This window comes from Emys orbicularis, chromosome 6 (genome assembly GCF_028017835.1).
Source record: "Emys orbicularis isolate rEmyOrb1 chromosome 6, rEmyOrb1.hap1, whole genome shotgun sequence".
NCBI lineage: Eukaryota > Metazoa > Chordata > Testudines > Emydidae > Emys > Emys orbicularis.
This window is the reverse complement of record NC_088688.1, coordinates 77,502,886-77,524,346: the sequence shown is the minus strand read 5'-3', so window position 1 is coordinate 77,524,346 and position 21,461 is coordinate 77,502,886. Positions and strand designations below refer to the sequence as shown.

Genomic DNA, 21,461 nt, shown 5'->3' with positions numbered 1-21,461 from the left:
AGTATCATTGGTGCCCACGTGGAGAAGCAGGAGTTTCTTTAACTCTATACTCCTGGGGGAATTTTTGTGTGTGTCTATATTGTTACAGACATACTTGCTGGAAGGCATGTTGAAATAAATTACCAAAATAATTGAAACTGGTGTGATTATGTAGTGTTATTTTGACAAATAAAATTTGCAGAATTTTTTTATTTCCCCTCACCTCCATGTTTGTGTATCTTCCCAAAGAACTACACTGAACAGAAACAAAATAACCCCAAACAACAAGGCTCAGTTTTCAATGACATACCTCCTTAAATTCTACTACTTCAACCAAGCTACACAAACTGAGGATTCCTCTGGAGCAAGTTCTGCCCGCAGATATATGTAGGCACATCTCTCACTGAAGTCCATGGCAGGATTAGCCCGTCAAATTCCCAGATAGGAGCAGTATGGGCTCCGCGTTACAATTTAAGGAGCTCAGCACAGTACTATTCTTTCTACTCAGATGTCAGACCTAACCCTGCTATGGATCACGTGTCTATATTCTGTGCTGTAGCACCACTCGTTTTTATACAGCCCTACCACCCAAAGACCCAACCAAGCTCAGGGTTACTCTGTGCTGGGTGCTGTACAAACACATTGTAGAAGCCACTCCCTGCTCCCAAGAGCTGAGTCTGAAGGCACCTAACCCTTCCCAAAGGCCGTGACAAATGGGTTTATATACAAGATTTTCAGCCTTCAACAAGAGCATCTGCAGCTAAGAGCCCAGTTTGGCACTAAGGTATCCCAGCCTAGCCGCAGCTTCCACTCTCCGGGGCAGACAGCGGTGCCCATGCACAGGCTAAGTGGGCAGGGGCTAGTGCAGGATCCGGCCTCCCATACCCAGGCACGCGGGCTCCGCCTCCACTAGCGTGGCAGGGCCCCCGGCTCTTCCAGGCGGGGTCTGAGTTGCACAGCGGAGCCAGGGGCTCCCGCACCTACAGGGCTGGGCGAGCACCACTGGCTCCTTCTCTCACAAGGCAGCAGCTCGAGCCCCAGCGTTGTGGGTGCTGCGGGGCAAGCCCAAGGGAGAGCCGAGCCCAGCCCCGCACGCGGGGGCAGAACCTGGCAGGATGCCCCGGGGCTCCGGCTGCGGGAAAAGGGGGGCTTGTTCCCCCCGCCCGGGGCACTCTTGCTGCAGCCAGCCTGGCCGCGCGCCTGCCGCCCAGGCCGCCGCCGCTCCCGCGCTGCGATGGGCCCGGGCTTCCCCGCCCCCCCGCCACGGTGTCAGCGGGAGGAGCCGGCCCGGGAGCCGGGCGCAGGCGCCCCTAGACGCGTCCCACCCTCCGCGGTCCCGGAGCAGCAATAGCAGCAGGAGATGGGCCGCTCCGCCGCCTGGTCGCTGCAGGCTCCGCGCTGCCCAGGGCTCTGGCCGCCCCTTCTCTGGGCCCTGTTCTGCTTCTGCGTCTTGGCGCGGCCCCTGCGGGCTGGGGGCTTCAAGAAGAGGGGACCCACCGTGACTGCCAAGGTGACTCCAGCCGAGGGGCGGGGCTGGAGCCCTTCCAGCTGCGGGTTGCTGACCCCTCTTTGGGGACAAAGCCCCTCTCCAGCGCCGCCCCCATTAAACACTACCTGTGGGGTGGGTGAGGGGGGAATTGCACCGCTGACCCTTGTCTCAGTGTAAACCCGTCTTCTGCTGTGCATCTAGCTCAGGCACCCCCAGTCTGGGGCTCCCCGGTGTTTTGTGTTTTAACCTGTAAACTCGATCAGAGCAACAGCTGGATCTGATGGGGGAGGGATTGTAGTACCAGTGCTAACTTCTTGCAGCGTGTCACAGCTCCACAGCGGAGAGAGAGACCCAGCCCAGTCTTGTCGATTAAGAAAGTTGGGAGGAAAGTAGGGAATGATCGTGGTTAGTAGCGGTTATTTGTGCTAAGATCATGCACCCTATGTGCAGTGTGTCCATGCTCTAATGCCTGCATGAGCTGAGCTCAGGAGTAGGATCTAGAAACTCCGAAGTTCTGTTTAAGGCCTCCTCATTATATAGCCAGCTCATGTAATCTTCCCTAGTTTATAAACTGGGGATAATGATACTTACTGGTTTCACTGAGCTGTTGCGAATATTAACCAATCCATTAGTTGATGTTTATAAAACCTGATAGATGAATACTACATAATGTTGTTATGGATTAGATTACCTTTTTGATGTCTTATTTCTATGGGAGTACATAGCCCTGGGTGGAATACAGAGTAAATTCTCATGGGGTAGACTGAAGTCAGTGGGAGTCCATTGAAGGTAACAAAGCTATGGCAACTCAAGCACTGTAAGAGTGCAACTCCCTGCTGTGAATATGTGTTTGTACATGCAGTGGACAAGCAAAATTGACACAGGGTTAGTACTAGTGCCGGGTATCTCTCTTGCTTCAGTGGAGCCAGGAAAACACAGGAATTTCTGGATCAGATCAGTCCAGAAATCCTCTAGGCCAGTACACTGTCTCAACCATTGTCAGGAACTTCAGAGGAAGATTCAAGAAACTCTGCAATGGATAATTATGGAATAATTTGCTTCTTGGAGAATCTTTTTCCTAGCTCCGTCAGTTGGTGGTTAGCCTATGATTTGAACAATGGAGGGTTATAGTTGTAGTTTATTTTACTTTGTATCTTATTTAATTAATATTACTGGATGTTTTCATTATCCATATATGTTGACTCCTACCGAGTGGTTGGCCTTCCGTGGAAATATTATGCAAGTGGAATATAACGGCATGAGGTTGCCCTGGTACAACAACATCTCAACTAGTTATGGGGAATGAGAGGAAAAGTCAGGTGCCTTTAGGTATTTGACACAGTTGCAGTTCTTTAAGAGTATTTTAATATTTCCATTATATAAGTTTTGTAACAACTAGCTAATGAGTCCCAGAATATCCTCTTTCAGCAGCTACCTGCACCATTCAAACTTTCATTAGCTAAACATATCCTGCTCTTCATAATATTCATTTTATAAAAAAACTTTACAATATTTAATTGTATTCATGCTTTACTCCTCATTGAAGTACTGTTTGGACCTGTTTTCTAGCATTTACAGTGACTCGACTAGTGTTTTAACCATCTGTGAGTCAGAGCTCAGTCATACCCTGCCTTCTCCGTCCAGGGCTCCGTTTATTAAATCTTGCAGTATGGGAAGTTGGATCAGTTTATTGCTTTGCCATTTCTCCCTTGTGTTCTCTTAGAATAGGTTGTTCTGTTCTTACCCCTACGTGCCAAAACTTGAAAAGCAGGTACTATGAGATCAGCCAGATATGAATCAAATGTAAAATGTAGTAAAACACTGACATTCTGGTATAAATTAAGAGAACATTTATCTTAATTTACTAGGCCTCTGTTGTTGCCTTAAAAGCAGTCGGCAGTCAATGAACCCTGCATTAGTTCTGCAGGTCCCCCTCATAAACAGAAAATAATCTGCCTTAGACATGTGTAGGATGGAAGGTAAGTGGAGCTATCTGACAACCAGATGAATGTTCCAAGCCATGTGGATGTCTCAGGAGACTCACACCTGTTGGAACTGGTGTACCATATTGTATGATACGTTTGTGCTTCCTTAAAAAAATTCTGTAAGAGCTGAAAGTTAGACAGGATTTCTACTCCATGGTGATCAGAAACAAATGTGGAATAGATAATTGAGGGCGGTCGTTGGAACAGGAGATAAAAAAATCACCCTTTCCTTAAATTTGTCTTAGGGCCAGATTCAGACAAGTGTGCAAACACACCCCGGTTTTCATGGGCACCGTTCTGAAAATCTGCTCTCTAACTAGTATTGAATAATAATTCTAGATACATCCAGAAAGTAGGGTGTTCATGCCAAGTGGCAAGAAAATGGACTAGGTGGACCAAAGTTTCCCCGCCCCCTCCCATCTGCCCTTTGGACATTTCTGTAATCATAGTCAACCTTCATATTCAAAAGCCCATGTAAGGTCAGGAGATATAACAGAAACAGCTAGTAGGAGAGAATGAAAGACCCATTCACATGGGAAAGAGACCATGGTCATTTAATATCACTACCAAGCTAAATTGTTGGCCACATAATATTTTGTTGAATGCCACAAGGAACATCAAATACCACATCACAGTATGACACACACACATGGGTGGGGGAGCGGGAAAGAGGACAGTGTTTTCTTAGCAGGCGCAACAGTCTTTATTTAGATTTTTGTGAAGTTAAAAGATATCTCACTTTCTGACAGCTATTCCTATTTTTAATCCCTTTAGAATATCTGCATATTCAAATAAAATTGATTGAGTCTGAACTACATTAAAATACTCTAGCTCATTAGCCTTCTTCAAGTGATTTTATAGAAACATTCTTACACTGCAGATTCTATGAAGTGAGATGTCCAACTTCAAGTCAACATGTTTATTTCTCTAGGCAGACTTCTAAACTTGTGTTTAGCAAGGCAACTGGCTTCTAACAGATAATAATTCTCACCGTTAATTAGCCAAATAAACTATATTGTGTACACTTTTGTCTAGATGACCAATTGCTTTCAGTGATCTAAATAGTGCCACCTTTAGTGTAAGTGGGTATATGCTTACCTCCAAGTGGATGGAAAACTGGCTTTTGAGAATCCCTGTATTGTAATTCCCCGTTGTTGTCCATATATCTGAATAGCAGCATTGGTTGTTTAAAACTTTCCCCCTACCTTGGTATTCATGAATGCTAAAAGTGGGCATATCTTTACCAACAAACTGTGGTTATATCTTCATATACATTTTGGTATTGGCACCTGTGAAAAAAGCTCTTAGAAACATGTCTACAGGATTGGTATTGTAACTTTATGTAGCTTTCTGTCTGAGCATTTTAAAGTGATGAATGAAACTCCAGAACTGGTATTCACAATGCTTAGCACATTCTTCTGCATAATTTGTGAATAAAGAGGCTTTAAGAGGTTTTTCTTAAAAGTGCATGCTGTTTAGAACTCCATTCACATAATACCATCCAAAGGCCATTTGCTTTAATACTTATGAAGTTTAGTCTGTTTTTATCATATTTGTATAATTTTGTTTTCTTCATAAAAATATCCAGGTGTTCTTTGATGTGAAGATCGGAGAGAAAGAGGTTGGCAGAATTGTAATTGGCTTGTTTGGAAAAGTTGTCCCGAAGACTATTGAGAACTTCATTGCACTGGCAACTGGGGAAGTATGTTTGTTTTCTTTCTTTTACACAACATACAAGTTTGGGTGGAGAATAAAAGGTGAAAAAGTACGGCTTTACAAAATGACATTTCAGTTGTGAACTTTCCACGTTGATTGTCCATAATTTTTTCATTCTAGGGATAGTAATATAAGAGAACCATCTTATGGGCCCATCTCTCCTACCTATAATCCCAAACTCCTTTCACAGTTTTGTTCTCAAAATTTCATTGTGCAGGCCATTACATAGGCCTCTGCAGACCTTGGTCCTTAAACTATGAACTTAATCCATCCCTAAATTGTAGTTGGGACTAGTAAATTTGGGTGGTATGATCATTTGAATAGCAAATAAGGATCTCTTGAATTAGGAAGAATTTTGTAACTTGCTGTCACTATCATGAAATTGTATGCTTCTTCCATCCCTTATTCTGTGGTATCCCAGCACTCACCCACCTTCTACATTATTTTGCTTCATGTATTTTTGTGTCTTGCTGTCGTTTTGGAAAGTGGTGGTAGTGCCCTATTACAAAGTCTTTTCTTGCGATTTTCCCCTTATTTTGTTTATAATCTGTGAAACCCTAACATTCAGATTGATTGCCTCTTTCCATCTGCCATAGATAAATGTCCTGTATAAAAATGCATATATACTCATTTGGAGCTTTATTGCTTTTCTTAGAAAGGATATGGGTACAAAGGAAGTAAATTTCATCGTGTGATCAAAGATTTCATGATTCAAGGTGGAGACTTCACAGCTGGAGATGGAACTGGAGGTAACATGCTTATTATCCTCCAACTCTCCTCCTCCTAACAGCTTTACATGCAAGTTCAGCATAGTGAAAGAATGAACAAAGCATTTAATTGAGTTAAAATGGATGCCAAAGACATTGTAGATACAGAAGAATTTAGAACAACTGATCCAGGAGTCATGGGATATTAGCTACCAAAACTTTAGTTGCCAGATGATATGTACAATTAAAGCTTCATAATGTCAACTGAAATATGACCAGTTTTCTGTGGTCATATATCTTAAAAAGGTATGTGCTGAGAATGTTTTAAAACAATGGTGGGCTGCTCCAACTGGCTTAGGAGAATAGTATAGGTTTTGAAAAAGATTCTTATGCAAATGCAAATATATGAGATCCATGCTATTTGTGTATGTGGTGGGACAAGGGGTTGCTCTTGGTCCCGTCCCCCCCAAGTATTTTCTTTTTAACTACTTTCTTAGGAAAACAGTTAAGTGGCTCTGAACAAAGGCAGTATTATCTGCAGGGAGATAGGGTGCAAAAGCAGTAATAACATTCACATTCTAGAGGATGAGATTACTATATAGCAGGTTTGCCACCTGAAAGTTTGAATGCAGCCTACACTCCTGCCTCTATTCTTCCTTCTCCTCGGGGCCTGTAGTAATGCTGCCACTTTGCTGTACAGGCTGCTTGGGGAATCTGTCCCTCGGTCTTTGGAGAAAACGTTTGATGTTAATTTTGTTCATATCCTGGACTTGACCTATAGTACAGCATGCTGGTATGCAAGTGCAAGGTCCAGCACTGCAAGCTTCTCTACAGCTACACGCAGTTGATCATGTAGATCATCTAATTCCAAAAACTGATCCTTGCTCAGTGCTCCAGTGGAAGGTAGACTTCCCATCCTTCTCAGTCTCCTAGGGGAGAAGTTCCTTAAGACTGCAAAGGATGAGGCATGGAACTAAATTCCGCATTGTTCAGCATCTCTTGCCAATTTCTATCCTAACCCATTGGTACCCAAGTCATCCTTTTCTTCCTGTAATTGAGTAAAGTTGTTTCTGCCAATCACATTCTTGAGCAGAAGATTGAAAATGTTCAGGGTGAGAATTGCTTTAACCATTTAAAATAGATGGACTAGAATGGTCATACATCTTCCTGCTGCTACTTAGTTGATCAAAAGCTTCATGTCCAGGTTACTGCGATCACCTTTAGTTACTTGGATTCATTTCTGAAATGTGTCTACGTGGGGAGCATCTCATACCCATGAAGGATGAAATGTGGGAGATAGATTTGAAAATAAGTGTGCGCCACATTGGTGGCTTTTTTTTTTTTTAACACATCAGATGATCTGGCTATTCACATAGTTCAGTCAACAGGAAGTGGCAGGAACAGGCTTTTTCTGGATCCAGCACTTAACTGATAAAGGGCAGTCTCTCTTGTGTAGGATGCATTCTTTCTTCTAGATTTTCCTCTTCTATTTTCTGTACTTTCTTTCCTGCCTGCCTGCTCCTTCCAAGCACTCCCAGTTTGAGTTGTCTACATAACAGTGCTAGTGATTACCCATAGGAACAGATTGTGGGGAAAGGGAAAGTGCCAAAGATTAGAGCACCAAAGACACAATCCAGCAATGCAGTGAACACTGTCTACTTTTTCACTGTATTACCATTAATCATGTTTATTATAGTAGCGTTTAGGGGCCAGCTCTGAATGGGGTCCCATTGTGCTAGGCACTGTATATACAGAGTAAGAGACAGATGATCCACGTAGCTTTCTTTTCTCATAACAGTGGAATTTAAACCTACACCAATTATTTTTTCCCGTCTAAATTCTCTGTTTTAGAGAACAGTGCAGTCTTTCTGTAATTAAATAACGTAATTAAATAAATTCCCATGGATGCTAACTAAATTTGGGTTAGCCTAACGGACTCATTGTTTAAAAAAAGTAATTCATGTTAGAAAAAGAATGGTTCAGTTATAAAGTTACATGTTAAAAATGTCTCAAGACATGGCTAATTTTTTTCAGTAGCCCTTATTATCTTGTTTAAACTCATTGTAGAGGGCCGAGCACATAGTTGTCACTAAAGAAATAGTATTGTTCCATGTCTACGGTTAGGTTTTTCAAAGATACTCCTTTGTACATATGAAGTGTTTTGGATCAGAACACCTTTACTGTGTTGTGTGTAGCAGTGAGGAGATGGGATTACCCAACATCTGAATCATCTTAATTACTAAAAATTGTACGGTTTTTCCTGCTTTCTGAACCAAAGGGAAATTTAATTCTATGGCTTTAATTATATTGCTGCTAGTACATTTCTAAACCTGCTTTTGTTTTGTGTCACAGGAACAAGTATCTATGGAGAGAGGTTTCCAGATGAGAACTTTAAACTCAAGCACTATGGAATTGGATGGGTTAGCATGGCTAATTCTGGTCCAGATACCAATGGTTCTCAGTTCTTCATCACTGTGACAAAACCTTCCTGGCTGGATGGAAAACATGTAGTATTTGGCAAAGTTATTGATGGAATGGTAGGTTTAAAAAATATAGTATCATAGTAGATAGATCTGACCAAATTTGGCTGTTGCAAGAATGTAAATCCATTATAGTTGACAGCAGAATTTGGTTTCTATTATCTATAATGTATACAAGACAGAGAAATGTAAAGCACTTAACTTTGAAATGTCCTATGAAACAACAAATGTTCATTGCAGAAATTGAAACTAATTAGTCACTTTGACCTTCATATTTCCTGATGCTTGTGACTAGCCTGCTTCTGGCAGACTCCGTTGTAGGCTGGTGGCAGGTAGTCAGTGCTATTATACAGTGTTTGGAACCCTCAGACCTTTGGATGTCCTAAATTGGAGAGTGCTATCTGAGTTCATGTTCCTCTTGCACTAATCTTGTTATCCATTTAATAATGAATTTACTGGTTTCTCAAGCGAACAACCCAGTTTTGTAAAAATGGGTAATATTCTCAATGGTGGTGTCTGCTATAGTACGGAAACTTAGAGTGAAAATAAATTTATTCAGATATGTACAAACATCAGAATATTAGGTACACAGTTACAAAATATTTCATTGACACTTGATTACTGTGAAAAACCACAAAATGCCTAAATACTGTACACAACTCTGCTGTATCACCCTATACCTGACTTCACTTACTGCTATTTGAGTTTGCCCTAACACCTTGTTTTCCCACTCTCCTCATCTCTGTTTTGAAGTAGACAGATGTGGAACCTATTCTACAGATATTTTCTATATAGAGCATGAAGATTTCATTTGATCTTTTAAGAGCCACAACAGGAGTTGAAACTTTTCTGGCAGATTCAGAGTAAATTTTAAATCAGAACTTCATTAACTGGCAAAAACATCTCAGGCCAGACGATTGATAATCCTAGCTATATTCTGTCCTTCAAAACAGTATTTTAAGTATGTGCCTGGTCTCAGGCTTGTGTTCCCCCATATCCATCTGAGTGGAGGTCATGATACTCGCTCAATACTTTGGTGTAGGTAAGAAAGGATTTATACAGAGTATGAGAGGAGTCGTACGATTACTCCATACACAAGTAGGGTTTCTGATTAGAAGAAAATTACTAGGCAGCCTTCATGATCCTGGGATTCAATTACTGATGATAGAGCATGGATAGAATTGTGTGTGCTTGTTAGCTTTATCGGCTGTAAGGATATTTTCAGTTCCTCCTTTGCTATGAAATTTTTTTTTTCTTTCCTAAAAATGGTCCACCTTTGATACGAGGGCACATAGCATTTGAGTTCAGGCTTCTTACTAGATGGTGAGTTGTTATCTAAGCACCCAGCCTAGCTTAGTTTATGTGGGAACTACTCCTGCGGAAATTCTGCGCTACTGTGCATGCACAGAATTTATGTCCCTGCAGATTTCTTTGCTTCTCCGCAGAAAAATGACTTTCTGATGGGGAAGCAAAGGGAAATCCCAAGAGCGGTCATGAGACCCTCCCCAGCAGTATGTTTCAGGTGCCCAGGACAGCTGGTAGAGAGGTAAATCACAGTGGGGCAGGGAACAGGACTGGGAAAGACCCAAATGTTAGCTCCTACCCTGCGCCAGGCTCAGCTGCTAGTACCAGCTGGGCTGGGAAGGACGGGACTTCCTCTTCCCCTGCATGGCATTCGGGGCCGTGTCAGACCTACTTCCAGATTTCTCCCCTGACTGGAGGAAGCTCTGCAAACTCTCCACACCCCATGCTTCCTGCACCTATTGCTCTTCAGCTGTAGGGGGAGGGATCGCTGTGTAGGGAAATGCTCCCCCATTTTCCCAGGCCCTGTGCATCCAGATCCCCTCATACCCAGACCCTTCCACCGAGCCTCACCCCCCCACACCCACCCTTCCCTGCTGAGCCCCAACCACCTTCACCTGGATCCCCTTGCAGAGTTCCATTACCATTGCACCCAGAACCCTCCCCAAGGCTCTGTGCACCCAGATCCCCTACTGAGCCACTCGCACCCAGATTGCTCCACAGAACCCTCTCAACCTACACCTGGATCCCCTCCATATTTGGATCCTGCCTTGCTGAGCCTGCCTGCTCACACCTGGTGCACCGGGCACAGAGGGGCAGGGCCCTGGGGTGTTTCGGGGGCAGGCCCGGTCCTTGCGCTGTGTCAGGGTTGCGTACAGCCTCACTAGTGAGTCTATGTCCCGGAGGGGGGAGCTGCACAGTGATCTCCCATATCTGTGCAGCCAATGGCCTGTGTTCCCCAGTGCCACACTGGAGCCTCCACATTTATTTGACAAATAACATTTGCAGAATTTTAAAAGATTGTGTGCGGCATTTTTCATTTTTTGGTGCAGAATGCTCTCAGGAGTAGTAGGAACTAAGCAGGAAAAGATCCAAGTAGAAAAGCTGCAGAAAATTTATTTTTATGCTAAGGTCACTTAGTCTTTTGCCTTGTGTTGGATATTACAAACCTTGTTTTCTCTACTAAATGTAAGTGTTTTGTTTTAATAGTCTGTGGTGCACGCTGTAGAACTTCAGCAGACAGATGAACATGACCGCCCTCTTCAAGACTGTGTGATCGTGAACAGTGGCAAAATAGCTGTAAAAGAACCATTTGTAGTTGAAGTAGAGGATTGATGAACTCAACAGCTACCCTGGAAGAGAAAATATAATGGCTTTTTCTTTTGGGGATAAAATTTGGGTGCAGATATAAATTATCCAGTGACTTCTTCCATATAAATGCTCAATGCTGTCAGCAAACAATGCGGTAAACTCAGCAGCTGTAAGATGTGCAAAGCTTCTATGTATTTATGTTGAAACTTCAGGGAACCAGCACTTTTTTAAATATAAGGGACATGTCACTAAAACCTAGAGCTGGTTGAAAATCATGAAAAATTGTTTTCATTTTGCAGTGTTTGAACATGGTTTCATTTTCTGTTTTGTCATGAAATTTTCCACATTTGTTACTGGCATTTTCATTGAAATCCATACATACTGAAAACCAGATCTTTGATAAACAAATTTTCAAATGATTTATGTAAGAATTTTAGTAAAATCATGCAAAATTTTGTGAAAAGCAGATTTTGATTTCAATGATACATTTTTCAAACAAGTTTTTGGAAAAAAAACCATTTTCCATCAAAATAATTCTAGGTGAAAAATCTCAGCTGGCTCTACTAAATACACATTGGTGCAGCTTTTCTAGAGCTAAGGTCACAATACTAGAGATGCAAGTGGCTTATCAGTTCAAATCCATCTCCTGAAAGTGCAGGATCAAGTTGTTCCCGTTTCCAGATAAAGGCTATATTAAATACAAGATTTAGCCAAGACAGAGCAGATCACTTTGTATAACAAACTGTGGTTATAGTAACTCATTTTAAAAAGGATCCTTCTCTTAATGCATGATGGATTTTATGTGCACAGCAATCCATGCCATGCATACCAGAAGGAAACCAAAGTTTTCAACTAAAAGGTTTTCTAAAAGCTAAAGCGACTGCACTTTAGACTTGAATTTTTGTAACCCTGCCCGGCTATTGCTAGCAGACAAAACAAATTTGATAGTTTTTAAACAAGGTATATACAAAGGCTCAATTAAAGATTGTTATATGGAATTTTTGATGAGCTATATATGTATGCAATATTAAACTTTTTTGGAATATGAGGTAAATTTTTTCTTCCTTAATTTTCACAATGTGTTTTAAATAGTGCTGTCAAACAATTAAAAAATTGCGATTAATCGCAAGATTAACCAAATAATTGTGATGAATAGCAGTTTTAATCACACTGTTAAACAATAATAGAATACCATTTATTTAAATATTTTTGGATATTTTCTACATTTTCAAATATATTGATTTCAATTACAACACAGAATACAAAGTGCTCACTTTATATTTATTTTTGGTTACAAATATTTTCACTATAAAAAGATAAACAAAAGACATAGTATTTTTCAATTCACCTCACACAAGTACTTTATTGCAATCTCTTTCTTGTGAAAGTGCAATTTACAAATGTACAGTTCTTTTTTACATAACTGCACTCAAAAATAAAACAATGTAAAACCTAGAGCCTGCAAGTCCACTGAGTCCTACTTCTTGTTCAGCCAATCACTAAGACAAACAAGCTTGTTTACATTTACAGGAGATAATGCTGCCCGCTTCTTAATTACAGTGTCACCTAAAAGTGAAAACAGGCGTTCACATGGCACTGTTGTAGCCAGCATCGCAACGTATTTACGTGCCAGCTATGCTAAACATTTGTATGCCCCTTCATGCTTCAATCACCATTCCAGAGGACAAGCTTCCATGCTGATGACGGGTTCTGCTCAATAATGATCCAAAGCAGTGCGGATTGACACACGTTTATTTTCATCATCTGAGTCAGATACTACCAACAGAAGGTTGATTATCTATTTTGGCGGTTCGGATTCTGTAGTTTCCGCATCGGAGTGTTGTTCTTTTAAGCCTTCTGACAGCATGTTCCACACCTCATCCCTCTCAGATTTTGGAAGGCACTTCAGATTCTTAAACCTTGGGTCGACTGCTGTAGCTATCTTTAGAAATCTCATATTGGTACCTGCTTTATGTTTTGTCAAATCTGCAGAGAAAGTGTTCTTAAATCGAACAACATGTGCTGGGTTGTTCTCCGAGACTGCTATAACATGAAACATATGGCAGAATGCAGTTAAAACCAAGGAGTTCAGTCACAAATTTAAATAATGCTTTATTTTTTTAACGAGTGTCGTCAGCATGGAAGCACGTCCTCTTGAATGGTGGGCGAAGGATGAAAAGGCATACGAATGTTTAGCATATCTGGCATGTAAATACCTTGCAATGCCGGCTACAAAAGTGCCATGTGAACACCTGTTCTCTCACTTTCAGGTGACACTATAAATAAGAAGCGGGCAGCATTATCTCCTGTAAATGTAAACAAGCTTGTTTGGCTTAGTGACTGAGGACTTATAGGTTCTAAAGTTTTACATTGTTTTGTTTTTGAGTGCATTTATGTAACAAAAAAAATCTACATTTGTATGTTGCACTTTCATGATAAAGAGATTTCACAACAGTACTTGCATGCGGTGAATTGAAAAATACTATTTTTGTTTTTTACAGTGCAAATACTTTAAATCAAAAATATAAAGTGAGCACTATACACTTTGTATTCTGTATTGTAATTGAAAGCAATATACACCTCTACCTCGATATAACACGAATTCGGATATAACGCGGTAAAGCAGTGCTCCGGGGGGGCAGGGCTGCGCATTCCAGTGGATCAAAGCAAGTTCAATATAACGCGATTTCACCTATAACGCGGTAAGATTTTTTGGCTCCCGAGGACAGCGTTATATCGAGGTAGAGGTGTGCTTGAAAATGTAGAAAAACATCAAAAATATAATAAATTGAAATTGGTATTCTATTATTGTTTAACAGTGCGATTAAAACTGTCATTAATTACAATATTTTTTTTTAATTGCATTCATTTGTTTCCAGTTAATGGCAGTTGACAGCCCTAGTTTTAATCGTAAGATACAAATGTCTATTGTGAGCTGTGCTGTAAATCTACTTTAACAGAGAGAATGAATCAAGATACAAAATTATCAGTATGGCATAGCAGGTAATACTTTTGTCTCTAAATCAGAAGCTGCTAAGTTCTGTGCTCATGAGGAGTACTGACAGTTCAGTACTTACTACAGCCACTGATGATTCTTTTATATATCTGTGATTCACGTCACAGGAGAGATCGTTTGGATCACAGTTAAGAGTAAATTCTCAATTTGAGATGCACAAGGTGCTTCATAGGACTTATACTTGTATTTATGAATAGCCAATAGCCTGATTTCAGATTATATTTTCAAGCCTGGTAGAAAGTGACAGCTTTGCACATACCTAAGTCCCAAATCTTGCACTGTCTCATCAATCATCAAAACAGCTTCAAAATCAGTTTAGTGTTTGGCAGGAGGCACTATTGCTCCCTCAGGACTACACTGCTATGTTAGGGCCCAATTCTGCCATGACGACTTGTGCTGAAAAGTCCTTTACTCCAGTTAGCCCTATGAATTATTTATATATTATATTAATGAAGCAGCAATACAGCAGAACTGAATAATGTGATGTTCAAGACAGATTTCTGTATAAACTTAACATATCAAGGGGATGGTGCTGAAAATTGCTAATAATGAGGTTAAACATTTTCTCACTCTTCCAGTGTTTGGGGGCAGGGGGAAGTTGTGGGAGAAATAGCTGTAGTAAGAAGCTTTGAAATGTACCCTTTAGGCTAGAAATGAGTACAAATGATACATTCACAGTTCATATGCTCCTGTGTGCATGTTCTAGTAGTTTATTTTACAGTGCAATATCCAGTAATGGACATAACAAATTTCAAGTTCATCTGAACACATAATCAATTTTTAGTTATTTTAGTAGTAAATTATATCCTTGCTTGACCTCACCAAAAGGTGGTGTAAACTGTGGTTTGCAAAATATAAGATATTAAACACAGAGTGTAAATTGGCTTGGAAATTAAACACACACTAGAAGTAACAACTGAATGAGGTTGTTACCATAAATGTCATGCTAAACGTCAGGTGGTTAGAATGCCATAGGAGTTCTCTACAACCAACATCCTGAAACAAAGCTACATTGCAGAAGGTGGAAACTCCCTCTCACACAGAACTTGACACTGTTCTACCTAAACATTAAGGTTTAGATTTGAAATATTTACCTTTAGAATACTAATACAATACTTTAAGTTGCATTTAATTTCCAGTTAAGCAACTGCATTTTTTAAAATTACTTTGTAGTCTCTCTCTTACTGTCTTCAGTGCCAGCACTTTCAATGCATTCCTTGCCAGCAATGGGTAATGCACTGGGACTAATGTAAAAAAGGATTAGTGTAATTTGTAATAAAAAAAAAGCAATATTAGTAAAGCTTTTAATTCTTTTCAAAGATTAGTGTAATTCAGTGTATGACTGTCATCCTTTAGTATTAAATATTAGAGTATGTATATACATTAGTTTAAATATGGAAAAAGGTTTTCAGCTTATCTATTTTTTTTTTAAAAGCACAAACTGTAGTGACACTGATTTTAAAAGCTATAACGTATGAAATTAAACTAAGGTGGTGACTTTTGCCTCTTAGAATTGGTATCACATCACAGAATTGTGTTATGTAAATTTCCTTGACAAGACTTGCTTTAATTTCTTCTATCCACGCACCACTTCTACCTGGGCAGTAGATGAGGATAAAATATCCCATGGAGAACTCCTTCAATAACTACATTTGGGAAGTCATCTGAAAAACAGAAAAGAAAAACTGCTTTCTTATGTATGTCAATACCATATAAATGCTTTTGTGGAATATAACAAGGCAAGGACTAGTATAATTTAGGATATTGCATCACTATAGTGTTTATCCCTGTTGGGAATGTACTATTAGTAATGCTGTTTCAGCACTAAAGCCACTTTAGTATAGCATAGGGCATTGCATAAATGCGCTGCCAGATTTGTAGCTTATTGATTTAAAGGGATGTTCTAATACTTAATGCTGCTAGACTCCAGCTCTTTATCTGAATCTTTTCTCACAAGGAAGATGGATTACACTGGCAATTCAATTTCTAACAAAATCTCAATATACTTGAAGGAATTCCAAGATTGCTACTGGGAATACTTTACAACAGTTTTTCCATTGTGGTTTATAGCAACGTTTAGTCCAAGTGGACTTGAAGATGCCTGTGCCATCATAGAAGCTTCTCAAGAGCAGTGAGATTGTAGACTGGCTATTTAACATAAAAGGGCAAGTTCCTTACAAAAAGTCACCCCATCAAATTTGAAGGGGAACAACCCATACACACAAAATATTTTCAGTGCAAATGCAAAGGAAACCAGCACCATTTTTTCATGTTAAATTTACCTCAGTAAATAAAATTGAAACAGATTACCTGACGAAAGAAAGTAATAGATCCACACAGAGGCAGGAAGTCTATGTGTTATTAAAAGAAAAATATTCTCCAAATGTATTAACTCCTACCTGTCTAAACTAGAGTGACTGTCTTTGACAGTAAGAGTCAGAATTTCTCACTCCATCTTACATTATTGCTTAAAATTGAGTTTCAAACTTGCAGTGCCAACAAACTAAGAGGTGGGTTAAACTCAGAAGATACAGCTGAATAAACATCCACAGATTATTTCTGATATGCTGCTTCACACTTCCAAAGTAAGTTTCTCCTTCAGCCACCAGCCTACAGATACGCATATAGGGCCAATTCAACTCCCATTAAACTAAGTGGAAAGATGATAGTCGACTTTAATGGGAATTGGGTTGTGCCCATTAATAATTTAAGGGTCATCAAATAGATTAGGATTTTTTGCAAATAATGTATTATAAATCTCTGAGTACCAGCATTGTAAATTACTAATAAATTAATTTGATTGTTATAGATTTGACCAATAGACTTAAGGATATTTTTAGGTGAATGTATGACTAACAGAGACCTTTTCAATAAGCAGCATATGGGTGATTCTCTTGATTTCTGATGGTGGATCAAGAATTATTACAAATCACTCTGACATTTTGAGACCAATAATGATTCCACAAGTCCTGAAAGCTCTGCACACTCAAATCACTTTTCTAGGATAATTCCACAATATTGTTATTAGCAGTATTAGAATACACATGGTAAACGTGATCCAGTGGTTTCACTCTAAATCAAACACTGAAGTTTCAGAAACCTGTTTTTCTGCTAGTTCTATTATATACATGACATACAGTACATATGGGGAAATTGTTATTGATTTTATAAAGCGCTACCATTTTACTGTGTCAGACTCACTTCGAGGCTTTGTTGCATAAAGCATCTACCATATCATTTTAACTCTAGCATGTAAACATATTGAAACAATCCCATAGGCACTTTTGAAAATGCTTGGCTTTAGACATCACCATTAGACCAATTTTCCATGAAGATACAGCAAGTTTAGGACTATTATTCAACTTTTACAAAAGGAATTTTAGCAATTTGGTCTATTAGGCTAGTATTTTAGATTCTGGTCCTTTTAAAACCCCTTTCAACTTTGTAGGTAATAGATATTTTGCACTTTTTTAATTAAAAGAAGAGAACCCATCTTATATGAAGAATGATGTGTTCATAGAGTTAAACCAACATTACATGCTTTATGCAACCATGAGTCAAAGTCAAGACTTGTGATCCAAAATCCTTTAGGCAATCTTAAAAATCTCCCTAATAACAATATTAAAATCCAGTGCTGATATAGATTTGAGTTCAACACAGAACTATGTCATTATGTGCTATAAAGTTAAGTATATAAAAAGTGCCAATTTAATATTTTTACTGTTGGTTGATATAAGACATAGGAGATTGTCCTCTGGTTTACAAGCCAACCTTCTGCAAGAATCTTCAAATTCAAATTAATTAGGGAGTCTGGACAATATAAGACACCTTACTTGCTCAGGGTTCCTTTTCATGAATGAGAGAAATGGAAGCAAATGTGGAAGAACTGAGAAAGACTTCCTCCCTCTTCCAGAGAAGTAAGAAACCTCTACAAAGAAGCAACCAACAGTTCTTGGTGCGGTTTAGAATATACAGCTCCTCAGGGATGATTTTTGCCAATTAAAGCACCAATCCTGCAAATGGTTACACAAATGCTTAACTTTAAGCATGTGAGAAGCTCTATTGATTTCCTGATCCAATGCAGTCAGTGGGACTACCCACATGCTTAATGAAGCATATGTACGTGTTTGCAGGATTGAGGTCAGAAGATATGACTACACTGCAAAAAAACAAAAAAAATCCCACAGCAGTGAGTCTCAGGCTACATGTACACTACACACCAAAGCTGGTGCGGTGTAGTCTATGTGTAGCTACATGCCGCAGTGAAAGACTCCAGCAGCCAGGAAGCATCAGGGAAAGGCTTCAGCAGCTCCTTGCTGCCACGAGCCTCTCACTGCAGCAAGGAAAAGCTCTGGCAGGGGGAGGAGCACGGGAACCCCCCTGCCAGAGCCTTTCCCCTCTCCTGGAGTCTTTCCCTGCGGTGTGGAAGGGCTCTGGCAGCAGGGAGCTGCTCAAGCCTTTCCCCGCTGCCTCCCCCCTGCCAGAGCCTTTCCCCCTACTGGAATCTTTTCCTGTGGTGGAGAAAGACTCCAAGAGCAGGGAGGCAAGCGGGACACTACACTGCTATTTTTAGCAGGGAAATAGCAGTGTAGACAGGGAGACATGGGTTAGGAGAGCCATATAGGGTATGTACTTGTGTACATACCCCAACATTTGAGGCATCTCTTTACTTACCTAAGCTGTGCCTCACTGGCTACTCTTCTATTTATACCCATGCTAGGAGGGTTGTGTGCATGTATACACTACATGTGCCCAAAGGAAGCATGTACTGTAGACGTACCTTCAGAGACAAGGTCTACAGACTCGGGCTTGCACTACAGTGCTAAAAATAGCAATGTAGACATTCCTGCTCAGGGTCTGAGACCCACCCTTTCACCAGGTTTCAGAGTCCATGTTCTAACTCAAGTGGGAACATCTACATTGCTATTTTTAGCACCATAGTGCAGGTCACAAGCCCAAGTTGGTCTCTGAGCCCTGGTCTACACTACGAGTTTAGGTCGAATTTAGCAGCATTAGGTCGATTTAACCCTGCACCCGTCCACACAACCAAGCCTGTTTTCTCGATTTAAAGGGCTCTTAAAATCGACTTCTGTACTCCTCCCTGGCGAGGGGTTTAGAGCTAAAATCAACCTTGCTGGGTCGAATTTGGGTAGTGTGGACGCAATTAGATGGTATTGGCCTTCGGGAGCTATCCCAGAGTGCTCCATTGTGACCGCTCTGGACAGCACTCTCAACTCAGATGCACTGGCCAGGTAGACAGGAAAAGCCCTGGGGAACTTTTGAATTTCATTTCCTGTTTGGCCAGCGTGGCGAGCTGATCAGCACAGGTGACCATACAGAGCTCATCAGCACAGGTGACCATGGAGTCCCAGAATCGCAAAAGAGCTCCAGCATGGACCAAACGGGAGGTACTGGATCTGATCGCTGTATGGGGAGAAGAATCCATGCAGGCAGAACTTCGTTCCAAAAGACAAAATGCCAATATATTTGACAAAATCTCCAAGGGCATGATGGACAGAGGCTACAACAGGGACACACAGCAGTGCCATGTGAAAGTTAAGGAGCTGAGGCAAGCCTACCAAAAAACAAAAGATGCAAACGGTCACTCTGGGTCAGAGCCCCATACATGCTGGTTATATGATGAGCTGCATGCAATTCTGGGGGTGGCCCCTACCACTACCCCACCACTGTCCGTAGACACCTACAAGGGGGAAGTCTCACGCAACAGGGATGAGGAGTTTGAAGATAGGAAGATGAGGAGGAGGAGGTGGTTGAGGATCGCGCACAGCAGGCAAGCGGAGAATCCCTTCTCCCCGGCAGCCAGGAACTGTTCATCACCCTGGAGCCAATACCCTCCCAACCTTCCCAAGGCGGGCTCCCGGACCATGAAGCCAGAGAAGGAACCTCTGGTGAGTGAACCTTTGTAAATATAATACAGGGTTTAAAAGCAAGCGTGTTTAATGATTAATTTACCAGGCCAAGCCAGTAGCAAGTAGTCTGGAATCATTGCAGAACAAAACCTTGCAGTGAGTGGGCCTGGGCTTTGGCTGTTTGCCTTTGGCTGAAAATAAATCATCCCTGCTGTTAGCCATGCGGTGGGGGGAGGCCCGTTCTTGCTGAGCTGTTCGCGTTTGGCTGACCGGGATCTTCCCTGATACTAGCCACCTGGTGGTGGTGGGGTGAAGTGATCATCCCACAGAATTGGGTGTGGGGGGTTGGATTGTATTTGACAAAATCTCCAAGGGCATGATGGACAGAGGCTACAACAGGGACACACAGCAGTGCCACGTGAAAGTTAAGGAGTGGGGGGGTTGGATTGTGCTGAACATTCACCTTAAAACCGCAGCCCCTCCTTTTAAATGGCCAACCCAACGGGCTTTGCTTGGTATGGGAAAGGGCGCTGCTGTTTGAAACCGTTCCCACATGGTATGAAGGTTGAAGAAGCCGAAACCCTTTGCCTTACCATGGCTGCCTGCACGCCGAATTCTGTTGCCCAGCCAAGCGTGTGTGATGTCTCACACCAAACCAGCAGGCACTCAATATAAGAGGCAAAATGCGACCTTGTAGCAAAAGCACATGTGCTATGTAATGTGAGTTGCTTGATTCAGTGTGAAATAGTCTTCCCTTTGTTCTCTAAAATGTATCTTTTTAAATACTACTCTCCCTTTTTTTCCTCCTGCAGCTGCAAATGTTTCAACGCTCCCCCTATCATCTCCGTCCCAGAGGCTAGCGCAGATAAGAAGGCAAAAAAAACGCATTCGTGACGAGATGTTCTCAGAGCTCATGCAGTCCTCCTGCACTGAAAGAGCTCAGCAGAATGCGTGTAGGCAAACAAAGACAGAGTCCAGGAAAGCATTAAATGAACACGATGAGAGGAGGGAGGAGCACGCTGAGAGGAGGTAGGATGCAATGCTGAGGCTAATGGGGGAGCAAACTGACATGCTCAGGCGTCTGGTGGAGCTGCAGGAAAGGCAGCAGGAACACAGACCGCTGCTGCAACCCCTGTATAACTACCTGCCCTTCTCCCCAAGTTCCATTTCCTCCTCACCCAGATGCCCAAGAACGCGGGGGGGGGGGGGTGAGAGGCTATGGGCACCCACCCACTCCACCCCAGAGGATTGCCCAAGCAACAGAAAGCTGGCATTCAATAAGTTTTGAACTGTAGTGTGGCCTTGTCCTTCCCTCCTCCCCTCATCCACCACCCCACCCGGTGCTTCCCTCCTCACCCACCCCTCCCGGGCTACCTTGCGAGTTTTCCCCCTATTTGTGTGATGAATTAATAAAAATGCATGATTTTGAAACAAAAATGACTTTATTGCCTTTGAAAGTGGTGATTGAAGGGGGGAGGTCGGTTGGCTTACAGGGAAGTAGAGTCAACCAAGGGGGTGGGTTTTTGTCAAGGAGAAACAAAGAGAACTGTCACATCGTAGCCTGGCCAGTCATGAAATTGGTTTTCAAAGCTTCACTGAGGCGCAG

General features: G+C 41.5%; 2 protein-coding genes across 3 annotated transcripts in view; one reads left to right on the top strand and one right to left on the bottom strand.

The window, feature by feature from the left end:
- The first annotated feature begins 1,339 nt into the window (after positions 1-1,339).
- On the top strand, positions 1,340-11,376 carry PPIC (peptidylprolyl isomerase C). The gene is made up of 5 exons (XM_065405944.1): positions 1,340-1,489; positions 5,042-5,155; positions 5,825-5,918; positions 8,229-8,413; positions 10,868-11,376. The coding sequence occupies exons 1-5, from the start codon at positions 1,340-1,342 to the stop codon at positions 10,991-10,993; spliced, it is 669 nt and encodes a 222-aa protein (XP_065262016.1). The 3' UTR covers positions 10,994-11,376.
- SNX24 (sorting nexin 24) overlaps positions 10,939-21,461 on the bottom strand; it is a 140,915-nt gene continuing 130,392 nt past the window's right edge. Inside the window, exons 7-8 of one of the 2 annotated variants that reach the window (XM_065405946.1) lie at positions 15,574-15,649; positions 10,939-11,010 (exon numbers count right to left, since the gene is read on the bottom strand). In XM_065405946.1, the coding sequence (XP_065262018.1) occupies positions 15,579-15,649 (71 nt within the window). In that variant the 3' untranslated portion in view covers positions 10,939-11,010; positions 15,574-15,578. Of the gene's footprint in view, positions 11,011-15,234; positions 15,650-21,461 lie in introns of those variants that run through there. The other variant, XM_065405945.1, reaches the window with a different exon arrangement.

Bases quoted from the DNA above. Each gene is read 5' to 3' on its own strand.
- PPIC (XM_065405944.1), top strand. From the start codon at position 1,340: ATGGGCCGCTCCGCCGCCTGGTCGCTGCAGGCTCCGCGCTGCCCAGGG. The intron at 1,490-5,041 runs GTGACTCCAGCC...AAAAATATCCAG, and splicing joins GACCCACCGTGACTGCCAAG to GTGTTCTTTGATGTGAAGAT. The intron at 5,156-5,824 runs GTATGTTTGTTT...TGCTTTTCTTAG, and splicing joins TTGCACTGGCAACTGGGGAA to AAAGGATATGGGTACAAAGG.